The sequence below is a fragment of the Trachurus japonicus genome, chromosome 14 (genome assembly GCF_045865225.1).
Source record: "Trachurus japonicus isolate A0001 chromosome 14, Traja_1.0".
Lineage (NCBI taxonomy): Eukaryota > Metazoa > Chordata > Actinopteri > Carangiformes > Carangidae > Trachurus > Trachurus japonicus.
In genome coordinates this window covers 9526362-9547806 of record NC_140920.1, presented here as the reverse complement: position 1 = coordinate 9547806, position 21445 = coordinate 9526362, and the positions used below count along the sequence as shown (strand labels likewise).

The 21445-nt window shown below is 41.3% G+C and overlaps 1 protein-coding gene across 1 annotated transcript; it reads right to left on the bottom strand.

Moving 5' to 3' along the window:
• Nucleotides 1–2049: 2049 nt before the first annotated feature.
• Nucleotides 2050–20846, bottom strand: igsf5a (immunoglobulin superfamily, member 5a). Its single transcript, XM_085796800.1, has 8 exons — nucleotides 20774–20846; nucleotides 19246–19569; nucleotides 15929–16219; nucleotides 14353–14472; nucleotides 13921–13945; nucleotides 13716–13807; nucleotides 13532–13572; nucleotides 2050–2275 (listed from the first exon to the last, which is right to left on the bottom strand). Exons 1-8 carry the CDS (start codon nucleotides 20838–20840, stop codon nucleotides 2168–2170), a joined length of 1068 nt encoding a protein of 355 aa, XP_085652926.1. The 5' UTR covers nucleotides 20841–20846; the 3' UTR covers nucleotides 2050–2167.
• Nucleotides 20847–21445: the final 599 nt, after the last annotated feature.

The following is a 21445-nucleotide window of genomic DNA, read 5'->3' as shown; positions in this document are numbered from 1 at the left end:
TTCTCTCTTTGCAAGCTAAGTTGCAGGGTTATCCAATACTAGATTCATGGCTACTACCCCCACTCCCTCTCTCTCTGTCTGTCTCTCCCTTCATTCTGACAGTCATCCAGTCTCATTCTGACTCTGATAATATTACTGAGGCATTTATAGCACAATAGCTGCTACCTCAAGACCAGTTATTTTTAGGTTTGCTCCTCTGAAGACTCATCTTTGAAGTTTTAATCACATGGTATGAGGTAAATCAGTCCTTTATGCGCTGCTACTTTGATAAGTCACAGCATGACGTTGTAGTAAAAAAAAAAAAAATCAAAAATAGTTGCTCACCCTGACTTCAATCCTGATTAAATAACAAATGAAAAAAAAATCTGCACACTTCATGTCTGCAAGAGCAGCATGTACACTGGTGATACATGTTGTCAGTGCTGCACTGCAAATTTGTTCACAGAGATAAATTCTTGCCTCAACCTTGAATTGTGTCGCACATTGACGTTTCCTAGAAATCACTGCAGCATCATGAGATTTATGACAGAGGACTATAAAATAAAACATATGAAGGATTAAAATAAGAAGTCTTACTGATAGATATCGCTGAAGGCTGGCGGGTCTCTGATTTTGAAGGTGTTGTTGCTTTTACTAACAGAAAATCATCAGTAGCAGCCTGTACTTCACAAATTAAATGTGTCTGGTCAACATACAGCACTTTATTTTCCATTATCTCCTGCCAGCCTGTGGCTTATGCCAGCAGGAGGCATGTGGTGCCATCCTAGCTCCCTGCACAGAGCCAATTTGATGATTGAAGTCTGCTTTGGGAGATTAATTCACTAGACATTCCTTATGTAATGGTAAAACTGCTTAGGGAAGGGCCCTAAAAGCCAGTATGCACTTAACAAGCCAAACTATATATGGCTTATCAATAGTAATTTCCACAGCTCTATTCATTAATTTTATTGGTTCTATTCATTAACTCTTTCAGCCACCGTCAGCCTGCCGCTTAAGTAATTATCTATATTTAGCAGAGCCATGAGAACACTGGTTCTTTGATCAAAACACAATCAAATTACGAAGCTGTAAACTGCAGCACAACATAAGTTACACAGAAAAACCCAAGCACGAAGTAGCAGCGAATAGTGTGGACTCACAGTGAGAAAATAAAATGTGAGACAGAGAGGATCTTCTTTCATATTTGCAGCCATTTATCCCATGTAAAAGAAGCTAAATGGAGAACATCACTGGCGCTAATGTGATTTCCAATATGGAAACATAAACAGAGGAGGTAATCAGATTTAGTGCTAGATTTCCCAGACTTGAAGGGTTCTTACAGCACGTTGTGAGGGTTCAGACTCACTTCCCTGTCAGACACAGGACAAAGATCCCTCCATTTCACGCTGACACAGCATCACTCCTGTCTGTGCATCACTCCCATCATTCGTCTAGCTGCAGAGTCGCAGAGAGATATTTAACTGCACACGGTGATTGAAGAATTACCTCCCAAATCTGCAGAGTCCCTGGTATGAAGCTACACGTGAAGACTGGACACACTGGACACAATAGGAACATATAATATCTAGCATGTCTCAGTCAGGTTGTAAAGGTCTTACCTGAAATGGAAGGAAGGGGGCAGAGGATTGGCTACAATAGAAATCCATTATGCTCCTCACAGTAAAATGTGCTCCATCCATCCATCCATCCATCCATCCATCCATCCATCCATCCATCCATATTTCTATAGAAAATGCATCATCCATAAAATACATGCTCTGTAGTGAATTAACTGCTAAATGTAGCCTGTACCATTTTTAGACATTTAGAACAAAGCAGGTCTGAAATGCTATAGAATAATTTAATTCAGATTACATAACTCAATAAAAATGCTCCGAGTGGTTTAGTAGCCTATAAAGAACTGATAAATATAGCCTTTGTTAGTTGACAAACAAATGAGTTCATGCTGCTCCAGTTGCTTGTCATTCATTTGTTCATTGTGCTCATTTGGCCAGTCTTGTTACTCATATTGCAAATGCCTTTGCAATATAAATATGTTCAGGTCAGTGTCTCCTCTGCCCCCAGCTTCAACATATTTCTCCAGCCAGCGCATCACCTTTATCCAATCTATACAGAGCACGATGAAGACTTTTGGTCGCTCTGCAAGTTTGTTCAGGTCTGTCAGTCTTTACACGATGGTGACGTGTCTGTGTTTCTTGAAGCCAAAGTTGTCCAGCGTGTTGTGGGCAGTATTGTAGCCATTTTCTGCCTCGACACTGTTCACAACATCAGGCATCTAAAAATCAAAAGCAAAGCAGGCACATTAATAATGTATGTGGTGTGTTAACCTTAAAACAGTGCAGTACGCTCCCTTGTTCAAAACAAAGTTTATATAACACATAAACACACATCGCTGGGCTGAAAAGGCAAAGAGCTTAGAATTACCATACTGTAACTCTCATTACTTAAATTCATTAGCTAAATGAATTAGCCATATATAGGCTACCCAAGTGTAACCCCCGGTTACTAGACCGATTAAATAAATAGATAAAAATTACTAGACATATTAAATAAATAATAATTGTATTTAGGCTACTACTGGATTGATATTTAAGCTACATTATTTAAATTAATAAATAATTAAATAATTAATAAATAATAATTAATTTAGGCAGTAACCATAACAACTGTCCCTATATAAAAAGCCTGTGTCAGCCCGGAATTCTCACTCTAACTGCACTTGAGGGACAACTAGAGACACAGAGACAGAGACGAGATTAACGAAAAAATAATCGATAGAGAGAAAGGAAAAAAGAGAAGAACACCACCAATCCTGGAGCAGTATACATCCTGCTGCTAAAATTCAAAGAAATAGCCTACTTGGTGAGTGGAAATATTTATTTTGTCAAAAGTAGACCAACTTTTTAGCTAACTGTAAAAACCCAGTAGCAGCAGTACCTGCCGCCATAGCAACAGAGGTTGAACATTCCAAAGCAACAGTTAGGATGGTGGCAGTTACTGGCCTTTTTGTATGGTGTGTTGTGGTGTTTCAAGAATGTAATAGTCTACTGTATATATATTTTTTCTGTTTGTTTGAAATATTAATAATATAAATAATATTATAATCACAAGGTAACATAATTTAGAGTTAGCGTTTTAATAATTATTTATACTGGCTGTGTATTTTCAAGGCCAGGAGCTTGTGTGTGTGTGTGAGCCTGATCACCCCTCCTCATCATCATCCTATCATCATCCTCCTCATCATCATCCCATCCCATCATCATCCTCCTTATCATCATCCCCCCTCATCTTCAACCCCCTCATCGTTACCCTCATCCTCCTCATCACCCCCTTCTTTATCGACAACTTCCACTACCTGATTCTTCAGTTCAGATGGTCGGACAATACAGTCTGAACTGAAGTGGCGAGCCAAACCCCACTGAACCTGGACTGTCAGAGAAGTTGATTTATTTTTTTATTTTTTATTTGTGATATTATTATTTTTTGTGTGCTATTCATTAGCCTACTGTTACTGTTGTAACTATTTTTATTTATCTTTGTTTATTGTTTTGATTGAGAGAGGGATAAGTTAAGGAAACCACCTGTCAGTAAGATCCGCAATAAAATAGGATTTAAAAATACAGAATTAGAAATAAATTAGACAATTAAAATAATAACTAAATTAGCACTAAACTAAGAATTAGACATCAAATTATACTTACCTGACAGGTGGATTAGTAAGGGAAAAGAGGGAGTAATTTGTGTATTTCAATTTTGTCTTATGTGTTATTGTTGTTGTTATATGTGATTCTGAAAGAAAGAGATAAGAGAAAGAAAAAGAAAGAAAAGACGAAGAGAATCGATTCACGTTGGAATAAATTTGATTACTTACTTTTTTAAACATATGACAGTGACCTCTTGTTTTCTTTTCTACTCACACCCATTTCTCCGGAGCGAATCTAATCTTCTGAGTACTGGCCCACATCTAAGTTTTCATTTTATTTACTTTACATTAATAACTGGTTCTTCCTTTTACCAGGTATTACAACTTGGCGAGCACAGCCAGGAGAAATTGGGTTTTTGTCGTTTTTGCTTTAGTGAGGTCACTGTATAACAAAAACAACAACAATGGAGGTTATTAAATCTGCTGAAGTTAAAGTGCAGAATTCTGTTATAATTAGTGGACCCCTTGATGCAGAATCTGACAAAGAATTAATTCAACACCTGAGTCAACATGGCTCTATCTTTAGATTTGTCAGCATAAATGCTCCAAGCAGTAAATTTCATGGACATGTAGTAGTTGAATACACTGACTACACTGCAATACAGTCATTCAAGTCGCTGCTACCAGCCACTTTTCCACGCCAAGGTGAAGAAGACTACTACCATCTGAGACTGCTAGCAGATGTGTACACACATGAAGTGAGTAGCACCACCACCGAGAACTACCTGGAACAGTTGCAGGCAGTTGCACGAACGACCGGCAAGACACTAGAAGAAGTCCTTGCAACAGAACTCTCGAAGCTCAGTCCAGCCACCTCTGCTCTGTCTACCAATCAGTCAGCTGGTGATGCTCCCATGATGACCAGGCAAGTACAGTCGACCGCCAACCATGAAATCTTTCGCTCTGAGCCCCAGCTTACATGTCATAACATGGACCACAATGCAGCTAGCCATGTAACTCCATCCATCTCATCTGGATCAAAGAAACACCCCACCTTCAGAGATGATGACATTAATCCACCTGAAGTGCAGAGAGTAGTGGTTGAGCACGTTGTGAGAAATGCAGACATTTCTTCCCCAGCCTACACCTCCGTCAGGCTGCGATCCTTCTCTGGAAAGTGTCCACACCCCAACAACGAGGCAGACTACGACACCTGGCGAACTAACGTCGAGCTCATGCTTAAAGACCCAGCCATATCTGATCTACACAGAGTGAGAAAGATACTTGAGAGTCTCCTGTCCCCCGCAGCTGACATAGTCAAACAGTTAGGCCCTCAAGCTTCCCCCAATGACTATGTGCAGCTACTGGATTCAGCTTTTGGCACTGTTGATGATGGTGAAGAACTCTTTGCTAAGTTCATGAACACGTTGCAAGATGCTGGAGAGAAACCCTCCCAGTACTTGAACAGACTGCAGGTGATTCTCAGCCAGGCTGTGAAAAGAGGGGGTGCAGCTTTCATCGAACAAGATGAACACCTACTGAGACAGTTTTGTAGAGGTTGCTGGGACAACACTATGCTCAGCAGCCTCCAGCTAGAGAAGAGAAAATATAATCCCCCATCCTTCCCAGTACTCCTGTTGCTCCTGCGCACAGAAGAGGACAGACAGGCTGTAAAAGCTGCCCGCATGAGACAACACCTTGGAGCCCCTAAGCAAAGAGCTACATCACATCTTCAGTGTAACTGCACCCATGAAGAATCAAACATGACCTGGCAACAGAATAATTCCACAGTAGATGTTCTATGTGAAAACCAGAACTTGAAGAAACAAGTGGCTGAGCTTCAAAGTCAAACGGCCAGACAAAAGACACAGAACCGCCAGACCTCCAGACCCCAGTCCCAATCCCCCCAGTTTGATCCCCATGTGCAAGACCTGAAGAGACAAATAGCAGAGCTGCAAAGTCAATTGGCAGCGTTCAGAGCCCAGATTCCCCTTTCCCCTACTCCAGCTGAAACAAATGTACGTGGTGGGGCAAGTCGTTCAGCAGTCAGAGCACAGAATGAGAGGCCAAGACCCTGGTACTGCTTCAGGTGTGGTGAAGATGGACACATTGCACCAAACTGCAATGAAGCGTCCAATCCAGCCTTGGTTGCAGTGAAGAGGAGACAGCTACAAGAAAGGCAGCTACTGTGGGAAGCCCAAGGCAGCTCTTCCAGCCCACAGCCTTTAAACTAGAATCAGCTCCGGTCGAGGGACTGATAGGAGCTGGAGAACATTGGAAACGTCCCAAAGGCAAGCAAAGAGCTAACCTGAAGCAAGCCTCTCCTCATGGTCGAGGACACCTACCAACGGGATTAATAGGGACCAAGTGTACTGGAAAAGTGATCATTGCTGGAGAAGAATGTAGCTGTCTATTAGACACAGGGTCACAAGTAACCACTGTCTCCCAGTCATTCTATGAAGAGAAGCTGACCTCACAGACCATTCACCCCATAGATGACCTGCTAGAGGTAGAAGGAGCTAATGGCCAGATAGTCCCCTACAGTGGTTACATCCAGCTCAATGTAACATTCCCCAAGAGTTTCCTGGGTGTAGACATTGAAGTACCCACCTTAGCCCTTGTAGTTCCAGACTGTCGTGCTATGGCCCTGTCACCTGTGTTAATAGGCACCAACACCTTGGATGTAATGTACACCCTCTACAGTGAGACAGACATCGGCCCTAATCAGTCTACCCCATATGGCTACCGAGCAGTGTTGAAAACCCTCGCACTGAGACACAGACAAACATCCAACAGCTACATTGGATCAGTGAGGCTGCAGGGAAACTCACCTGAAATGATTACAGCTGGACAGAGAGTGGTGATGGAAGGAGTAGCCAATGTGCATAGTGCATCTACAGAGAAGTGGGCAGTAGTTGAGCCTCCATCGTCCTACTCCCTTCCTGGGGGCATACTGGTCACTTGTGGTCTGCTCACCCTACCAACCAGAGCACCCTACAGAGTGCCAGTAGTGCTGACCAATGAGACACAGCATGACATACTCCTACAACCAAGAAGTGTCTTAGCTGAACTCAACGCCATACAGCGAGTGCTTCCTGGGGCAGGCGAGAACAAGACCAAAGATCCCTCAACTGATCAGCCAGAACCTCCACAAGTTTCCCCACCTGCATTCAACTTTGCAGACTCCCCCATACCTGCTAAATGGAGAGAGAGAATAGAGCAGACTCTAAGAGCAATGTCAGATGTGTTCTCACAGCATGACTTGGACTTTGGAAGAACCGACAAAGTGAAACATCACATCAACCTCCACGATGAGACGCCCTTCAAGCAGCGAGCTCGCCCCATACACCCTCAAGATATCCAAGCTGTCCGAAAACATCTCCAAGAGCTGCTAGATGCAGGTATCATCCGAGAATCCGAGTCTTCCTTCTCCTCTCCCATCGTGGTGGTCAGAAAGAAAAATGGTGACGTACGACTCTGCATCGATTACCGGAAATTAAATGCCCAGACAGTGAAAGATGCCTATGCCCTGCCCAACCTAGAAGAGACCTTCACAGCGCTGCATGGATCCAAGTGGTTCTCTGTCTTGGATCTCAAGTCTGGATACTACCAGATAGAAATGGAGGAAGAGGACAAAGCCAAGACTGCTTTCGTGTGTCCATTGGGATTTTGGGAATTCCAGCGTATGCCCCAAGGGATTACCAACGCCCCCAGTACATTCCAGAGGCTCATGGAAAAGTGTATGGGTGACATGAACCTGAAAGAGGCCATTGTCTTCTTAGATGACATCATCATATTCTCAGAGACTCTAGAAGAACATGAAAGAAGATTGGTGAGAGTCCTCAACCGCCTCAGAGAGTACGGACTGAAGCTGTCAGTGGACAAGTGCAAGTTCTTTCAGAAGTCTGTGAAATACCTGGGGCACATCGTGTCCGAGAATGGTGTCGAAACAGATCCCGACAAGATCAGCGCTCTAAAGACTTGGCCTAGCCCGAAGAACTTAAAAGAACTGAGATCCTTCCTAGGGTTCTCAGGATACTACCGTCGGTTTATCCAGGGGTACTCTGGGATTGTCAAACCGTTAACTGACCTAACAGTTGGCTACCCACCTCTGAGAAAGACCAAAAGACCAAGAGAGAAGAATGGGCAGTATCACAATCCAAGAGAGCCCTTTAATGACCGTTGGACTCCAGCATGCCAGCATGCTTTCGACACAATCATCGACAAGCTGACCACTGCCCCAGTGCTGGGTTTCGCTAACCCGACACTCCCCTACATCCTGCACACTGATGCAAGCACCACTGGCTTGGGAGCTGCCCTTTACCAAGAGCAAGAAGGACAAATGAGACCCATTGCATTCGCCAGCAGAGGCCTGTCCCATAGTGAAGCTCGCTATCCTGCACATAAGCTGGAGTTTCTAGCCCTGAAGTGGAGTGTGACGGAAAAGTTCAGTGATTACCTGTATGGGAATCAGTTCACTGCCATCACTGACAGCAACCCACTGACCTATATACTCACCTCAGCAAAGTTGGATGCTACAAGTTACCGATGGCTGTCAGCTCTGTCCACCTTCTCATTCACACTCCAGTACCGTGCAGGGAAACAGAACTTGGATGCTGATGGTCTGTCAAGACGTCCCCATGGAAAGCTAACAAACGATCCTGCGTCACAGAAAGAACGTGAACGAGTCCAGCAGTTCATCACACGTCATTCTCTGGATGAGAACCTCATCGAAATGGAACCTGAAGTGATCCAGGCAGTCTGTGGACGTCACCTATTCCGGCATGACCCAGAGAATGAGTCACCTGAGCCCTGCATCACACTAGTTGAGTCCCTTGCTATTCATGCAGACGCCATCCCTGCCATCTACGAGCAAGAGGAAAGTGCAGAAGGAACATCCACCATCCAGCACCTGTCAAGAGAAGACCTGAAAGAAAAGCAAAGAGCTGACCCCAGCATCAGAGAAGTGATACTGCAATTAGAGACTGGGCAGAATCCTCCATCAGCGGTACGACAAGAGCTCCCTGAACTCCCATTGCTGCTAAGAGAATGGCCTCGGTTGGAGATGAGAGGAGGTGTTCTCTACAGGAAAAGGAAAGAAGGAGATAATACCAACTTCCAACTAGTGCTGCCTAAAGAGCTCAGAGTAACGGCGATGAAGAGTTTGCATGATGACATGGGTCACTTGGGGATAGAGAGAACAACAGACCTCCTGAGATCCAGATTCTACTGGCCCAAGATGGCAGCTGAAGTGGAAGCAAAGATCAAGACATGTGACCGCTGCATACGGAGAAAAACACCACCTCAAAAGGCTGCACAACTTGTAAACATTCAAGTTTCCCGTCCATTAGAACTGGTCTGCATGGACTTCCTCTCCATCGAACCCGACAGAAGCAACACAAGCAACGTCCTGGTGATAACAGATCACTACACCAAATATGCAGTCGCCGTCCCCACACCCAACCAGAAAGCTCGTACTGTGGCCAAGTGTCTCTGGGAGAACTTCATCATCCACTACGGGTTCCCAGAGCGCTTACACAGTGACCAAGGGCCCGACTTCGAATCCAAGACCATCAAAGAGCTGTGTGAATTGGCCGGAATCAAGAAAGTAAGAACAACTCCATACCACCCAAGAGGAAACCCCGTTGAGAGATTCAACCGAACACTTCTGAGCATGCTGGGAACCTTGCAAGACCAAGACAAAGTGCATTGGCGTGACTTTGTACGACCATTAGTGCATGCCTACAACTGCACTAGAAATGAAGTCACCGGATTCAGCCCATATGAGTTGATGTTCGGGAGGCAACCAAGGCTGCCTATTGACCTGGCATTTGGAGTCCCACTCAAAGAGCGTCCTCAAACATCCCACTCAGAGTATGTACGCAATTTGAGATCTCATTTGGAGGAGAGCTACAAAATAGCAACCAGCAATGCTGCCAAAAATGCTGCTAGAAACAAGGCCAGATTTGATCGACACATCACAGAATCTGCACTTGAAGTTGGAGACCGTGTGCTAGTAAGAAGCGTCCGCCTTCGTGGGAAACACAAATTGGCAGATAAGTGGGAACCGGCAATTCATGTGGTGACAAAACGTGCCGGTGAGCTTCCAGTGTACACCGTAAAGCCAGAGAACCAGAGCGGACCCCTGAGAACTTTACACAGAGACCTCCTATTGCCCTGTGGATTTCTCCCTGCAACAGAGAACCAGTCAGCCCCACCTGAAACAGCCACATGCCGCAGGACACGTCAGAGAGTTCACTTGAATCCTGCTGAACAAGATGTAGAAGAGGATGGATATGAGTCAGACGAGGATGTGGCAGTGCACTGGAATGCAGAGTCAACACCTGTGGAAAGTAATTGGCATCCCTGCAGAATAGAACAAATTCCTGAAAGAGAACCTGGAATAGAAACAGAGCCTGAAGAGGAAATCTTACCTGAAGGAGAACCTGAAAAAGAAACCTTACCTGGAAGAGGACTTGAAGGAGAAACAGAACCTGAAAGAGAAAACTTACCTGGAAGAGGACTTGAAGGAGAAACAGAATCTGAAAGAGGAAACTTACCTGAAGAGGAAACTGGAACTGGACAAGAAAGTGGTGCTGAAGCAGACGAGCCAGAAGTAACTGGAGTGGCAGCAGACGAAGATGTGCAAGATGCTCCTCAGAGACATTCCAGTAGACACAGAGCTCCACCAGACAGACTGCACTACACTCAATTAGGGAATCCCCTTGTATCTATTGTACAGTCACTTTTTCAAGGCTTAAGTACAGCATTCACAGAGACACTACAAAGTACGTATGTCCCTCAGTCAGTTGTGGTTAAGCAGCCAAGTAGGTGTAACGGGACGTACACACCTTTGAGAGGGGAGAGTGTAACCCCCGGTTACTAGACCGATTAAATAAATAGATAAAAATTACTAGACATATTAAATAAATAATAATTGTATTTAGGCTACTACTGGATTGATATTTAAGCTACATTATTTAAATTAATAAATAATTAAATAATTAATAAATAATAATTAATTTAGGCAGTAACCATAACAACTGTCCCTATATAAAAAGCCTGTGTCAGCCCGGAATTCTCACTCTAACTGCACTTGAGGGACAACTAGAGACACAGAGACAGAGACGAGATTAACGAAAAAATAATCGATAGAGAGAAAGGAAAAAAGAGAAGAACACCACCAATCCTGGAGCAGTATACATCCTGCTGCTAAAATTCAAAGAAATAGCCTACTTGGTGAGTGGAAATATTTATTTTGTCAAAAGTAGACCAACTTTTTAGCTAACTGTAAAAACCCAGTAGCAGCAGTACCTGCCGCCATAGCAACAGAGGTTGAACATTCCAAAGCAACAGTTAGGATGGTGGCAGTTACTGGCCTTTTTGTATGGTGTGTTGTGGTGTTTCAAGAATGTAATAGTCTACTGTATATATATTTTTTCTGTTTGTTTGAAATATTAATAATATAAATAATATTATAATCACAAGGTAACATAATTTAGAGTTAGCGTTTTAATAATTATTTATACTGGCTGTGTATTTTCAAGGCCAGGAGCTTGTGTGTGTGTGTGAGCCTGATCACCCCTCCTCATCATCATCCTATCATCATCCTCCTCATCATCATCCCATCCCATCATCATCCTCCTTATCATCATCCCCCCTCATCTTCAACCCCCTCATCGTTACCCTCATCCTCCTCATCACCCCCTTCTTTATCGACAACTTCCACTACCTGATTCTTCAGTTCAGATGGTCGGACAATACAGTCTGAACTGAAGTGGCGAGCCAAACCCCACTGAACCTGGACTGTCAGAGAAGTTGATTTATTTTTTTATTTTTTATTTGTGATATTATTATTTTTTGTGTGCTATTCATTAGCCTACTGTTACTGTTGTAACTATTTTTATTTATCTTTGTTTATTGTTTTGATTGAGAGAGGGATAAGTTAAGGAAACCACCTGTCAGTAAGATCCGCAATAAAATAGGATTTAAAAATACAGAATTAGAAATAAATTAGACAATTAAAATAATAACTAAATTAGCACTAAACTAAGAATTAGACATCAAATTATACTTACCTGACAGGTGGATTAGTAAGGGAAAAGAGGGAGTAATTTGTGTATTTCAATTTTGTCTTATGTGTTATTGTTGTTGTTATATGTGATTCTGAAAGAAAGAGATAAGAGAAAGAAAAAGAAAGAAAAGACGAAGAGAATCGATTCACGTTGGAATAAATTTGATTACTTACTTTTTTAAACATATGACAGTGACCTCTTGTTTTCTTTTCTACTCACACCCATTTCTCCGGAGCGAATCTAATCTTCTGAGTACTGGCCCACATCTAAGTTTTCATTTTATTTACTTTACATTAATAACTGGTTCTTCCTTTTACCAGGTATTACACAAGCCTGATACATGTCACATTTGGTGATTAGTAGCTATGTTCTGAGTTAAATATGAGAAATTCATATGGCTGGTTATATTTTAATTTCATTTTCAGGAGTAATGCAAGTAAATCCATATGATAAATCATCACCACCCCTGTAAAGACACAGAGAAACATCCAGCAAGAGCTTGGAGGAATAAGACTATTTTGACACACTGTAGTGCAACTGTGTCTAAGTAAAAGGGCAGACAATACTATAGTCAACCTGAAAAGACTTTTCTTCTAGCGCCATCATCAGGTCATTATGTTCAGCCATCCAACACTGATGTGTGTGACAAACACCTGCTGTATTAATGACATCATTTGTGTTCACAGCTCACTGATGAGCACAAACACACTACACCTGCACATTACACTCGCTGAACATCTGCATGTTAGCACATTAGCATGTTGACTTGAGCAATTAGCTCAGAGCTCACAGCTGTGTCTGAATACAGTCTCACAGAGCGATAGCTGCAAAGCTCTTGACTCTTCCTGCTGTTACATCCTAATTAAACTCAAGAGAGAAGGTCCAAAATCATTCCAGTGTAGTAACTGAATTAAGTGGATTGAATTTGATCTTTTTCTTCATCCATTCATTCATTCATTTATTTGTAATTCCAAGACCCTCTGCTTTAAATATATCTCAAAAAAATATATGGTACTACTATCCCACTTTATAATGAGACTACGCTTATCAAGGATTTCTAAACGATCAGTAATCAGGTTTTCTGTTCAGTTGTTAACACTTCAAGTCACAAATAAACAATTATAAACAAGTTATAACACAGTTTTCATAAATTGATGGAGAGTTACTTTCCTGCAAAATCAAGTTAATGTTTAAAGTACGCAGTTATTTTACTAATGACTTGTCACTGTTTATATTTAGTAAAGCCTTATTGCAATTAATAATATGTGATGATGAATTTTGGACAATAAGGGTGTGTCTGCAGCGCATGTACGAGCTGTGATTGGCTGCTACTCCTGCCCCCTCTACCTGACTGGTCAAACAGTGCTGGGAGCGGTGGATAAGATTACAGGCTTTGGGTGGAGCCAGAGGAGCTGGATTTTGTCCTAAATTACCCATTTCATGTACTAGTATCAGAATATACTGACATTTCCAACAAATATGACTAAAAAATGTTACCAACTGCAGCTTTAACACCTGAAATAATAACCTAAGTATAAACCTCTCATTGATCTTATAGGGTCGTCTAACTATAAAGTGGTGTACTGGTACAACTGGTTCCACTGTGAGTAACTAAGAGGAAAAGTAAATGACTAAAGTTGTAACAGATCTTTAACCAAATCTTCGGTGCAGCTTTTTCCTCATTCTTGTTCTAATGACATAAAGGGTGTCTGTTCACCTCAGCATTCAAACATTTTCTCCTGCTTTTGGTTTTGTATAACACACCAAAACCAAGACCATAAGCCTAACTTGTAATCGTTGGAGAGGTATTTACCTGGCCAAAGCCGCTGTCAGTGAGTTCACTAGGAGCAACACCTGTGGAGAGAAGACATACGTATGTGTGACACTGTGTCACAAGCTGATAATGGCTCAGTATGGAACAGCAGCGTGTGATGATAGAGTGACAATTTGTCAAAGATCTTCACGTAACAAACTTGTGTTGCACTTATCGGTCTTACTTGTTTGACCGTCTGGCTCGTATCCTGTGTTCACTTGACCCTGTCTCTGTCCTGGACGTACACCGCTTAACTGGCTCTGTGTCCTCACTCTCCTGTTGCACACAAACATAAAGACAAGACAAGAAGTTACTATAAGTGGAAAAGCTGAAATGTAAGATTGCAGGAGTATTGAAAAAAAAAAAGTGTCACTTCTGTGGCTTCTCACCTCATTTCATCTTCGTAGTTTAGTTCTGTGGGGGTTGGGAAATAATAAATCAAAAATAAATTATCAAATAAATTATAGAGTTAGTTATATAATATAAACAAGACATTCATAACAGTTTGCTGTGAGCTATTAGTGACTGATTTGATTTTAGTACTAATAACTAATGTCAGGATAAGTTATGAATCATCTTTAGAAGCGATTAGTGTAATACCGGTAATTACTGAACAGCCACTGTGACTGAGTCTGCTTTCAAAGTCTGTTTCCCATCTCTTTCCATCTCTCAGTTTGCAAAGATTTATTGTGTTTGAGAAATTCTGCTTCTTGTCATCTATTGAAGAGGATCTGTCCTGAATGCAGTTCCCTTCTCATTAATATTTTCCAGCTCTTTCTACCCAGCAGACACAGGCTACTATGCTAGAGTGAGGGCCTTACGTTTTTCTTTCCTGCGTTTGATGCAGAAGATGATTCCAATGATGAGTAAAACCAGCAAAGCCAGACTTCCAAAAGACACGACCACAGCGATCAGCACGGTCCAGTCAGTAGGTTTCGGAACTGTTGCCGAGCGGAAAAAAACGAACAAAACAGATTTAATATCCTAAAAGTTTATTAAGTAAACAGTGAAATTAAGCTATTGAATACACCAAAGAGAACAGAGAAGCACAATATTTACATTAAAATGCACTGCATAGATGAAAAAAGCTGTGATTGCTGGGAGAGAGATCATAACATAATCATTACTGCATGAACGGAAGATGTCAATGAGAATATGTAGCCTATATTTACATTAACATACTACATGTCTCCCATCCAGATAAAACACGAAACTTGTCTGTGGTAACCATTAAACTCATCTCGTCTTCCCCTCACTTCCTGTTCAAGTGTTAATGTATGATCCATGCTATCTGTGTGCATGTCCTGGTTGAAACCTTACACTCAGACTTATTGCTGTTAATGTCATTGATTTATGTTATACTGTATGTTGAATGGGTTTTTCATTCAATAAAACCCTAACTTCATCAGATTATTCTCCAGTTACCCTGGCCATATGTAATAATTTTATTTATTTTTTTGTTAGTTATAGCGACCATATGGACAGTAGTGATGGGTTAAACATGGAAGACACACACATTTACAGGAATGTCTCTCAGTGTGTCTCTTTCTAGATGAGTTTGTCTAATAACCCTGCCCTTTGTTCAACCCTGTTCAGGTTTGTTGGCTGTTGGTTGATATGGCCACTTAAAGGGATAGTTCGCCCAAAATTGAAATTTCACTCATTATCTACTCACCCTCATGTGGACTAAGGGCTGGGAGAAGTTTCAGAGTCCTCCGTGGCTTCTCTGAGTTACAGGGGGTCTCGGCGTAGCAGTGCATGTCCATATAACGGTTGCAAATGGATACCAACTGTCTTCGTAACAAAAAGACACACCAAAAAACATCCAAATACCTCCATGCTGCTCGTATGTAATGTCCGTCTTGTATTGAAGCCCCGAAATGCGAAATTGTCTCGAAAACAATTAAATAAGTCTATATTTCAAGCTTGTTTGTAGCAGAAGCTTCTCGAAGCTCCTCTTACCGGTTCGTCCAAATTTGATGAACCGGGAAGAGGAGAGGAGCTTCCGCTACAAAACAAGCTTGAAATATAGACTTATTTAATTTTTTTTTTTTTTCGGGACAATTTCGCATTTCGGGGCTTCAATACAAGACGGACATTACATACAAGCAGCATGGAGGTATCTGGATGTTTTTTGGTGTGTCTTTTTGTTACGAAGACAGTTGGTATCCATTTACAACCGTTATATGGACATGCAGTGCTACGCCGAGACCCCCTGTAACTCAGAGAAGCCACGGATAACTCTGAAACTTCTCCCAGAAATTTCAATTTTGGGTGAACTATCCCTTTCAAAGAGGAATAATGTAATTAACAAGTAGCCCTGTTCGTTCCCTTTGGCTTGAAATCAGTAGTGTGACAGTAAGACTGAGATAAAAAAGTTATTAAAGTCTTTCTTACCAACCACCACGAAGACAGAGCTGGACTGAGGGGTTTGAAGTGCCGTTATCGTGGCCTCACACTCCACTGTGGTGCTGCTGACGGCCTGGAACTTGAGGACACTGGTGGAGTTGATGTAATCTCCATCCTCCACGCTGGTGGTGTTGTACAGGCTGCTGTTTACAGCTTCACCATTTCTCCTCCAGATTACATCAGGTGCTGGGAACCAAGCAGTCGTTACACACCGGAGCTCCACCTCCTGGTCCTGGTCCACGGTCAGATTCCCTCCCACGATGCTGACTGTACCGCGGTCTGATTTAGCAAGAAAGTTGGAGAAGTTAAGACAGGAATACTATACCTTATTTCTCTGCTAACTCAAGATCCATTTATCTGGTTAAAATCCATTGTTAAAATGGTCAAAATCTTCAAGGTGTAACGTGAAAGTTCGCTAAGACTGGATATAGAATCAGTTGTGACTGAAGGTGGTTGACAACCCTCATGTTGGGGATATGACGGGTAAAATGACTGAAATAGACTTCTAGCATTATCTAAAGTAATATTTCTTACTCTTACAGTATATATAATAGACATTTTAATGCAAACAGGTCACATATTATACCTCCACTGGCTCTGTTGTGTTTTTTGCTTTTTTACAATGGTGTCAGAGTGGAAGCAGATCATGTTTGGAGTTCCTTTGGTCTTTTCATGGGATTTGTTCAGCCACAGACATTTATGTCAAGGAATGGACTTTTTATAGCAAATGGTAGAACGGTTACATTCGGCAAATAAACCCCCGGAGAAACATTTTAAAGAATCAGAGCAGCAGCAGGAAAAGTCGTCCGAATCCCAGAACGAATCCCAACTTAACAGTACAACAGAAGTAGGTGTAGGCGCTGTAGTTACACAAAGTGGCATGAAGGTATCAGTGTGTATTCAGTGAGAAAGGAGGTTGTGAAGGTCACCACTTGACTGTGATTGGATGATTCTAGTCAGTCAATAGCCACACAGCTGGTGGATAAGGCAGTAAAGGTGAAACATGAATAAAGCAGCAGATGCCAATCAGCTTGTGTTAGTTTGGCCTCAGAGCCCTGAATGAACCAACACTAGAAAGTTTCAAACAGCTAGAGGCCATATAAGACACATGTTTTTAGCTACAGTGCTAGTATGGATGTGAGGGGGCAACCTTTGATGCCTTCATCCCTGACATCATTATTCAGCTATTTTTAGAACGGCGGAGCAGAGCCGTGAGCTGCTCAGAGCTACGCTACGGAGGCTCATGGGATTTCTTGGTTTCCCTCATCAAACTCATCACAATCCAACAACTCCACAACACTCTGGTGGACAAGTTGTGACCTGCACATTCACCACGCTATGAGATAATAACACAACGTTACCAGACAGAGTTGTTTTAGAGGGAAATACAGAGACTGCTTGCCGAAAAACCGCCTCCGACGGGAACGCGCGTCAGCGGTTTTGCATGAATTTACCTCTAAAACAACTCTGTCTGGTAACGTTGTGTTATTATCTCATAGCGTGGTGAATGAGCAGGTCACAACTTGTCCACCAGAGCGTTGTGGAGTTGTTGGATTGTGTATTTGATGAGTTTGATGAGGGAAACCAAGAAATCCCATGAGCCTCCGTAGCGTAGCTCTGAGCAACTTGCGGCTGCACCAACAATTAAAGGTAACGAACCTACTGCTAAAACTACAGGGATTATGGTAATGGGCCAATTTGCCAAAAAATGTTGAACTATCCCTTTAATATCTTTAGCTTTAGGCTTTTCTACATGTGATGAGAATATGTTTGTTTGTAATCATGCAGGCCCTAATCAGCAGCATGAGCTCCTGTATCTTCACAATCAATAGATATCCATTCTCAGTTGAAGCCCAGATGTTTCACAGTGAGATTATCCTCAGACTACTGTCAGGTTTAGCTGTTGTTTGTGTTGGGAAGCAGGCAGTGATTCGTGTGAGTGTGTAGTTGAGGAATGGGAGTGTGCACACTCTTCTCCCTCTGTCTGAAGTCTAATCCAGAGATCGAGGCCAAAGCTGTGAATGGAGGTCAGAGCAGAGCTGACATGAGGAAGTGTTGCTTCTGGTGGTGAAAACAAAATGTTTCTCAGTTTTCTTTCAGGGGAAGTCACTCTAATCAAAACATTTCTGTCAGAGATTTTCTCTCAGGCCCTGCATCTCAATTTCTGAGCGTCTGATGTCAAAACATGTCCCACTGCTACAACATTTATAAGACAGTGTTTGTGAAACAGTAAAACAGTAAGCATCCCTGCAGTCATATACTACATATTCATGACACTACGACGAGTTGTTAGCCACAACAACACACTTATGGTCCTAGATTTATCACAGAAGATCCATATTGTACTGGAAACTATGATATATGATATATCTTTGGCTGCCTTTGAATTCATAATGTCCTTCAAAGTAGTTTTTATTGGATTAATAATATTATTAATCATTAACATTCAACTTTATACAGGCTGTGAATGTTGCATTAGAAAGTCCTCACTCCTTTATAAATTCACTTCCCAAATCACATACTGTAAGTTATTTAGTCTCTCTTTCCCTGAACTAAAAGTCGTTAATCTCACATGCTCTGACCTCGTGGAACGATGGAAGTTTTTCCCTGAACGTTTTCCCAAAAAAGCCCTCGTAAAGTGTTTACGTTTTTCAACATGGACAAACATGCCTGCAAGTTAACTGGAATAAACAGAGTTTCTCGGACACTGTTCTTCTACAAAGGCCTTTACAAGCCATTTTCAGCATTTTATTTGATATTTAAAACTCCTTTAGTCTTTCCTTATAATTTGTTTTTCATTGTCAATTTGTAACTTGAATTCTTCCACCTGCAGAGCACAGAGACAGGCTGAATGTCTGTTTTTATATACATGTTAGTTTTGTATTGTACTTATACAGACTATTGTACTGCATTTTATTACTGTATATTAACTGTTGTATGATGTTAACTTTTATCAACCTGCCCCAGGGATAACAGATGAAAATTAACCACTGTGGCTAACTCTGGCACATTTACATTGATGGGAAAACTGACATGTTAATTAATGTGCACTGTCCCTGTTCAATAAATAAATTAAATTGAAAAAAAAATTGAAATTGTTCTTTCATTGTAGCCTATATTGTTCCTGCTGAGATGAAGACAGATAAAAGAAGCACATTACTGCCCTCCACAGGACATCCCACTCACTACACCTTCACAGCTGCATATAGTCTGAATAGAGAGCTTGAGGATCTTTTCATGCTTTAAAGCTGCTGCTGGTCTCTCAAACACATATAAATCATCCACATGCATGTCTATTGCCTTACCTTGCACGTAAAGTTGTGCTGTCTTGGTCCCAAAACCCGTCTGTACAGCGCAGGTGACTTCCCCAGACTGACTGCGGTTGACGTTATGGATGGTGAAAACCACACAGTTCCTGTCACCAGTGGAGCAGAGTGTGGCAGAGTACTGGTCTGAGGATGGGGGCACGGGGCCACCGTCAAAGAGGAAAGTGAGAACCAGATCGGTTCCTATCTTCCAGGTCATGACCTGCCAGTCGCCCTCTTGGACAGTCGCTGTAAAATTTACATCACTTCCTTGCAGCACAGCAGTTGAATTCTCTGGGTCCAGATAGAACCGCTGAGCTACTGCTGCACAAACAGAGACACGAACAGGTAAAGAATGAGATATGAGCAAAGTTTATCACATATGAAGTCATCATTTAGCTCTTGTTAAGACAGCACATAGAGTGGCTGCGCTGCTGCATCTTCTTCTTTGTTATCCTGCATTATTTAACTTTATTGAACATATCGTTTGTCTGTGATGTCCGGGTATGATTACACAAAATCCAAATAAATAATTATAAATGCCTGCAGTTGAATTATTTGATAACAAGTAGGTCATTTTAAAATTAATACCATGCAAATACTATCAACAATGGCAACAATCTGGCTAACTAAGAATAACATGTATGTGATAAGGAGGAAAGACATTTAAATACAGCAATGACTCAAAAAGATATTTAATAATTACTCATGATATTTTGGTTTCAATTTGGTAAAAAAAAAAAAAATTGTAATAGGATAACAACCTATGAGTTAACAGGGGTTCGTGGTTTGGCAATTTTAGTATAGCCCAATAACACTGTAGTAAAAAAAGTTTTTAAAAAAATTTTTAAAAAAGTGTAATATATTTAATACAGGGCTCTGATTGGGCCTTTATACACAAGGGAAACATGTAAGAGTCTGTGACATGTTTGAGTTTGCTCAAGGTTCGTAAATACTACCAAGGGCACTGGCTTTGTGTTGTTGGCTTTTGACAAGACTGAAACTCAAACACAACATTAATCTGGACCGATCCTTCACCTCACTTGAGTTTGTGAATGTTTCCTTGGGTTTTTTTCTCTTTTCTTTTCTTACTATTGTTGTGTTTGAGTGTGAGCAAGCTGACAAAAACATTGCCAGTGTCTGGACTGAAAATGACTAATTGTACAGTCCAGCTTGCTTCAGGTATATGATTATTAATAATAAGAAAACACAATAAACCAGTCTGACCTGATATAGCACAGGGATTTAAAAAGTGAGGAGTTAATGACTATAACCAAGAATCTTTCAAATCGTTATGCTGCAGTCGATAGAGTTTAATTCAATCCTCATTGTGTCTTTGCAGTCTGCAAATGACTAGATATGAATTGCCATAAACAGTGTGTGAGAAAGAAAATGCATAAACTGGAATGACCCAGACAAATGCTACTTCTTTTCTTCACCTCATTAAATCAATGAGATGAACTCCTTTCAGCAGGTTTACACAGACGTCTTTCTTTATTATTAATATATTTAAAGAATAGATTCTGACCTCCACTTGCGCAGAGGAACAAACAGATGTGGAACGAGTTGGGCCACGATTTCCAGAACACAGTCATGTTAGTGTTGTTCTCCTGAAATAGAGAGAGAGAGAGAGAAACCAGTGGCCATTTGATGTTGAAAAAGTGAAGGCACAACAACGCCTGCTGATGGCGTCTTTACTTACTGCTTCAGTGTGATTTCTTTTTTTTAGACACAGGCGTTATTACAAGTTATTAATCTTCTGATTTTCTCAGCAGGTGTTGTTTTGAGTTTTGATGTCTTGTTGTAAAATTAGCTAATGATTAACCTGACTGTACCTTTAACACTTAAATTATAGGCTACGACACATACAAATCAAACAAGTTTATGAAGTATAGGAAGGAATCTCCTTTAGCTTGTGAAAGCTTCTTGGACAGACACTAGACTGAGCTGTATATCACTTAAAATTTGTCTTATTTATTTATTTGTGGACATGTTTTCAACAGAAATATAATGAGAAATCATAGTGATCGAACAACAAAGAACAACTGTAACAATGAAAGGGTTAACAGAGCCACAAGTGTGTCTCATTTCTATGTGCTAACAATGACAATGTATGTGATCACATTATTAGGAAATATTCATTTTTCAGTTTGATGCCTCCGATTTACAAATGACCAACCTACTGTCACTTCCTTACTAC

Bases quoted from the DNA above. Each gene is read 5' to 3' on its own strand.
- igsf5a (XM_085796800.1), bottom strand. From the start codon at position 20,840: ATGACTGTGTTCTGGAAATCGTGGCCCAACTCGTTCCACATCTGTTTG. The intron at 19,570-20,773 runs GTCAGAATCTAT...CTGTTTGTGCAG, and splicing joins GTTCCTCTGCGCAAGTGGAG to CAGTAGCTCAGCGGTTCTAT. The intron at 13,808-13,920 runs GTGAGAAGCCAC...TGTGTGCAACAG, and splicing joins AACTACGAAGATGAAATGAG to GAGAGTGAGGACACAGAGCC.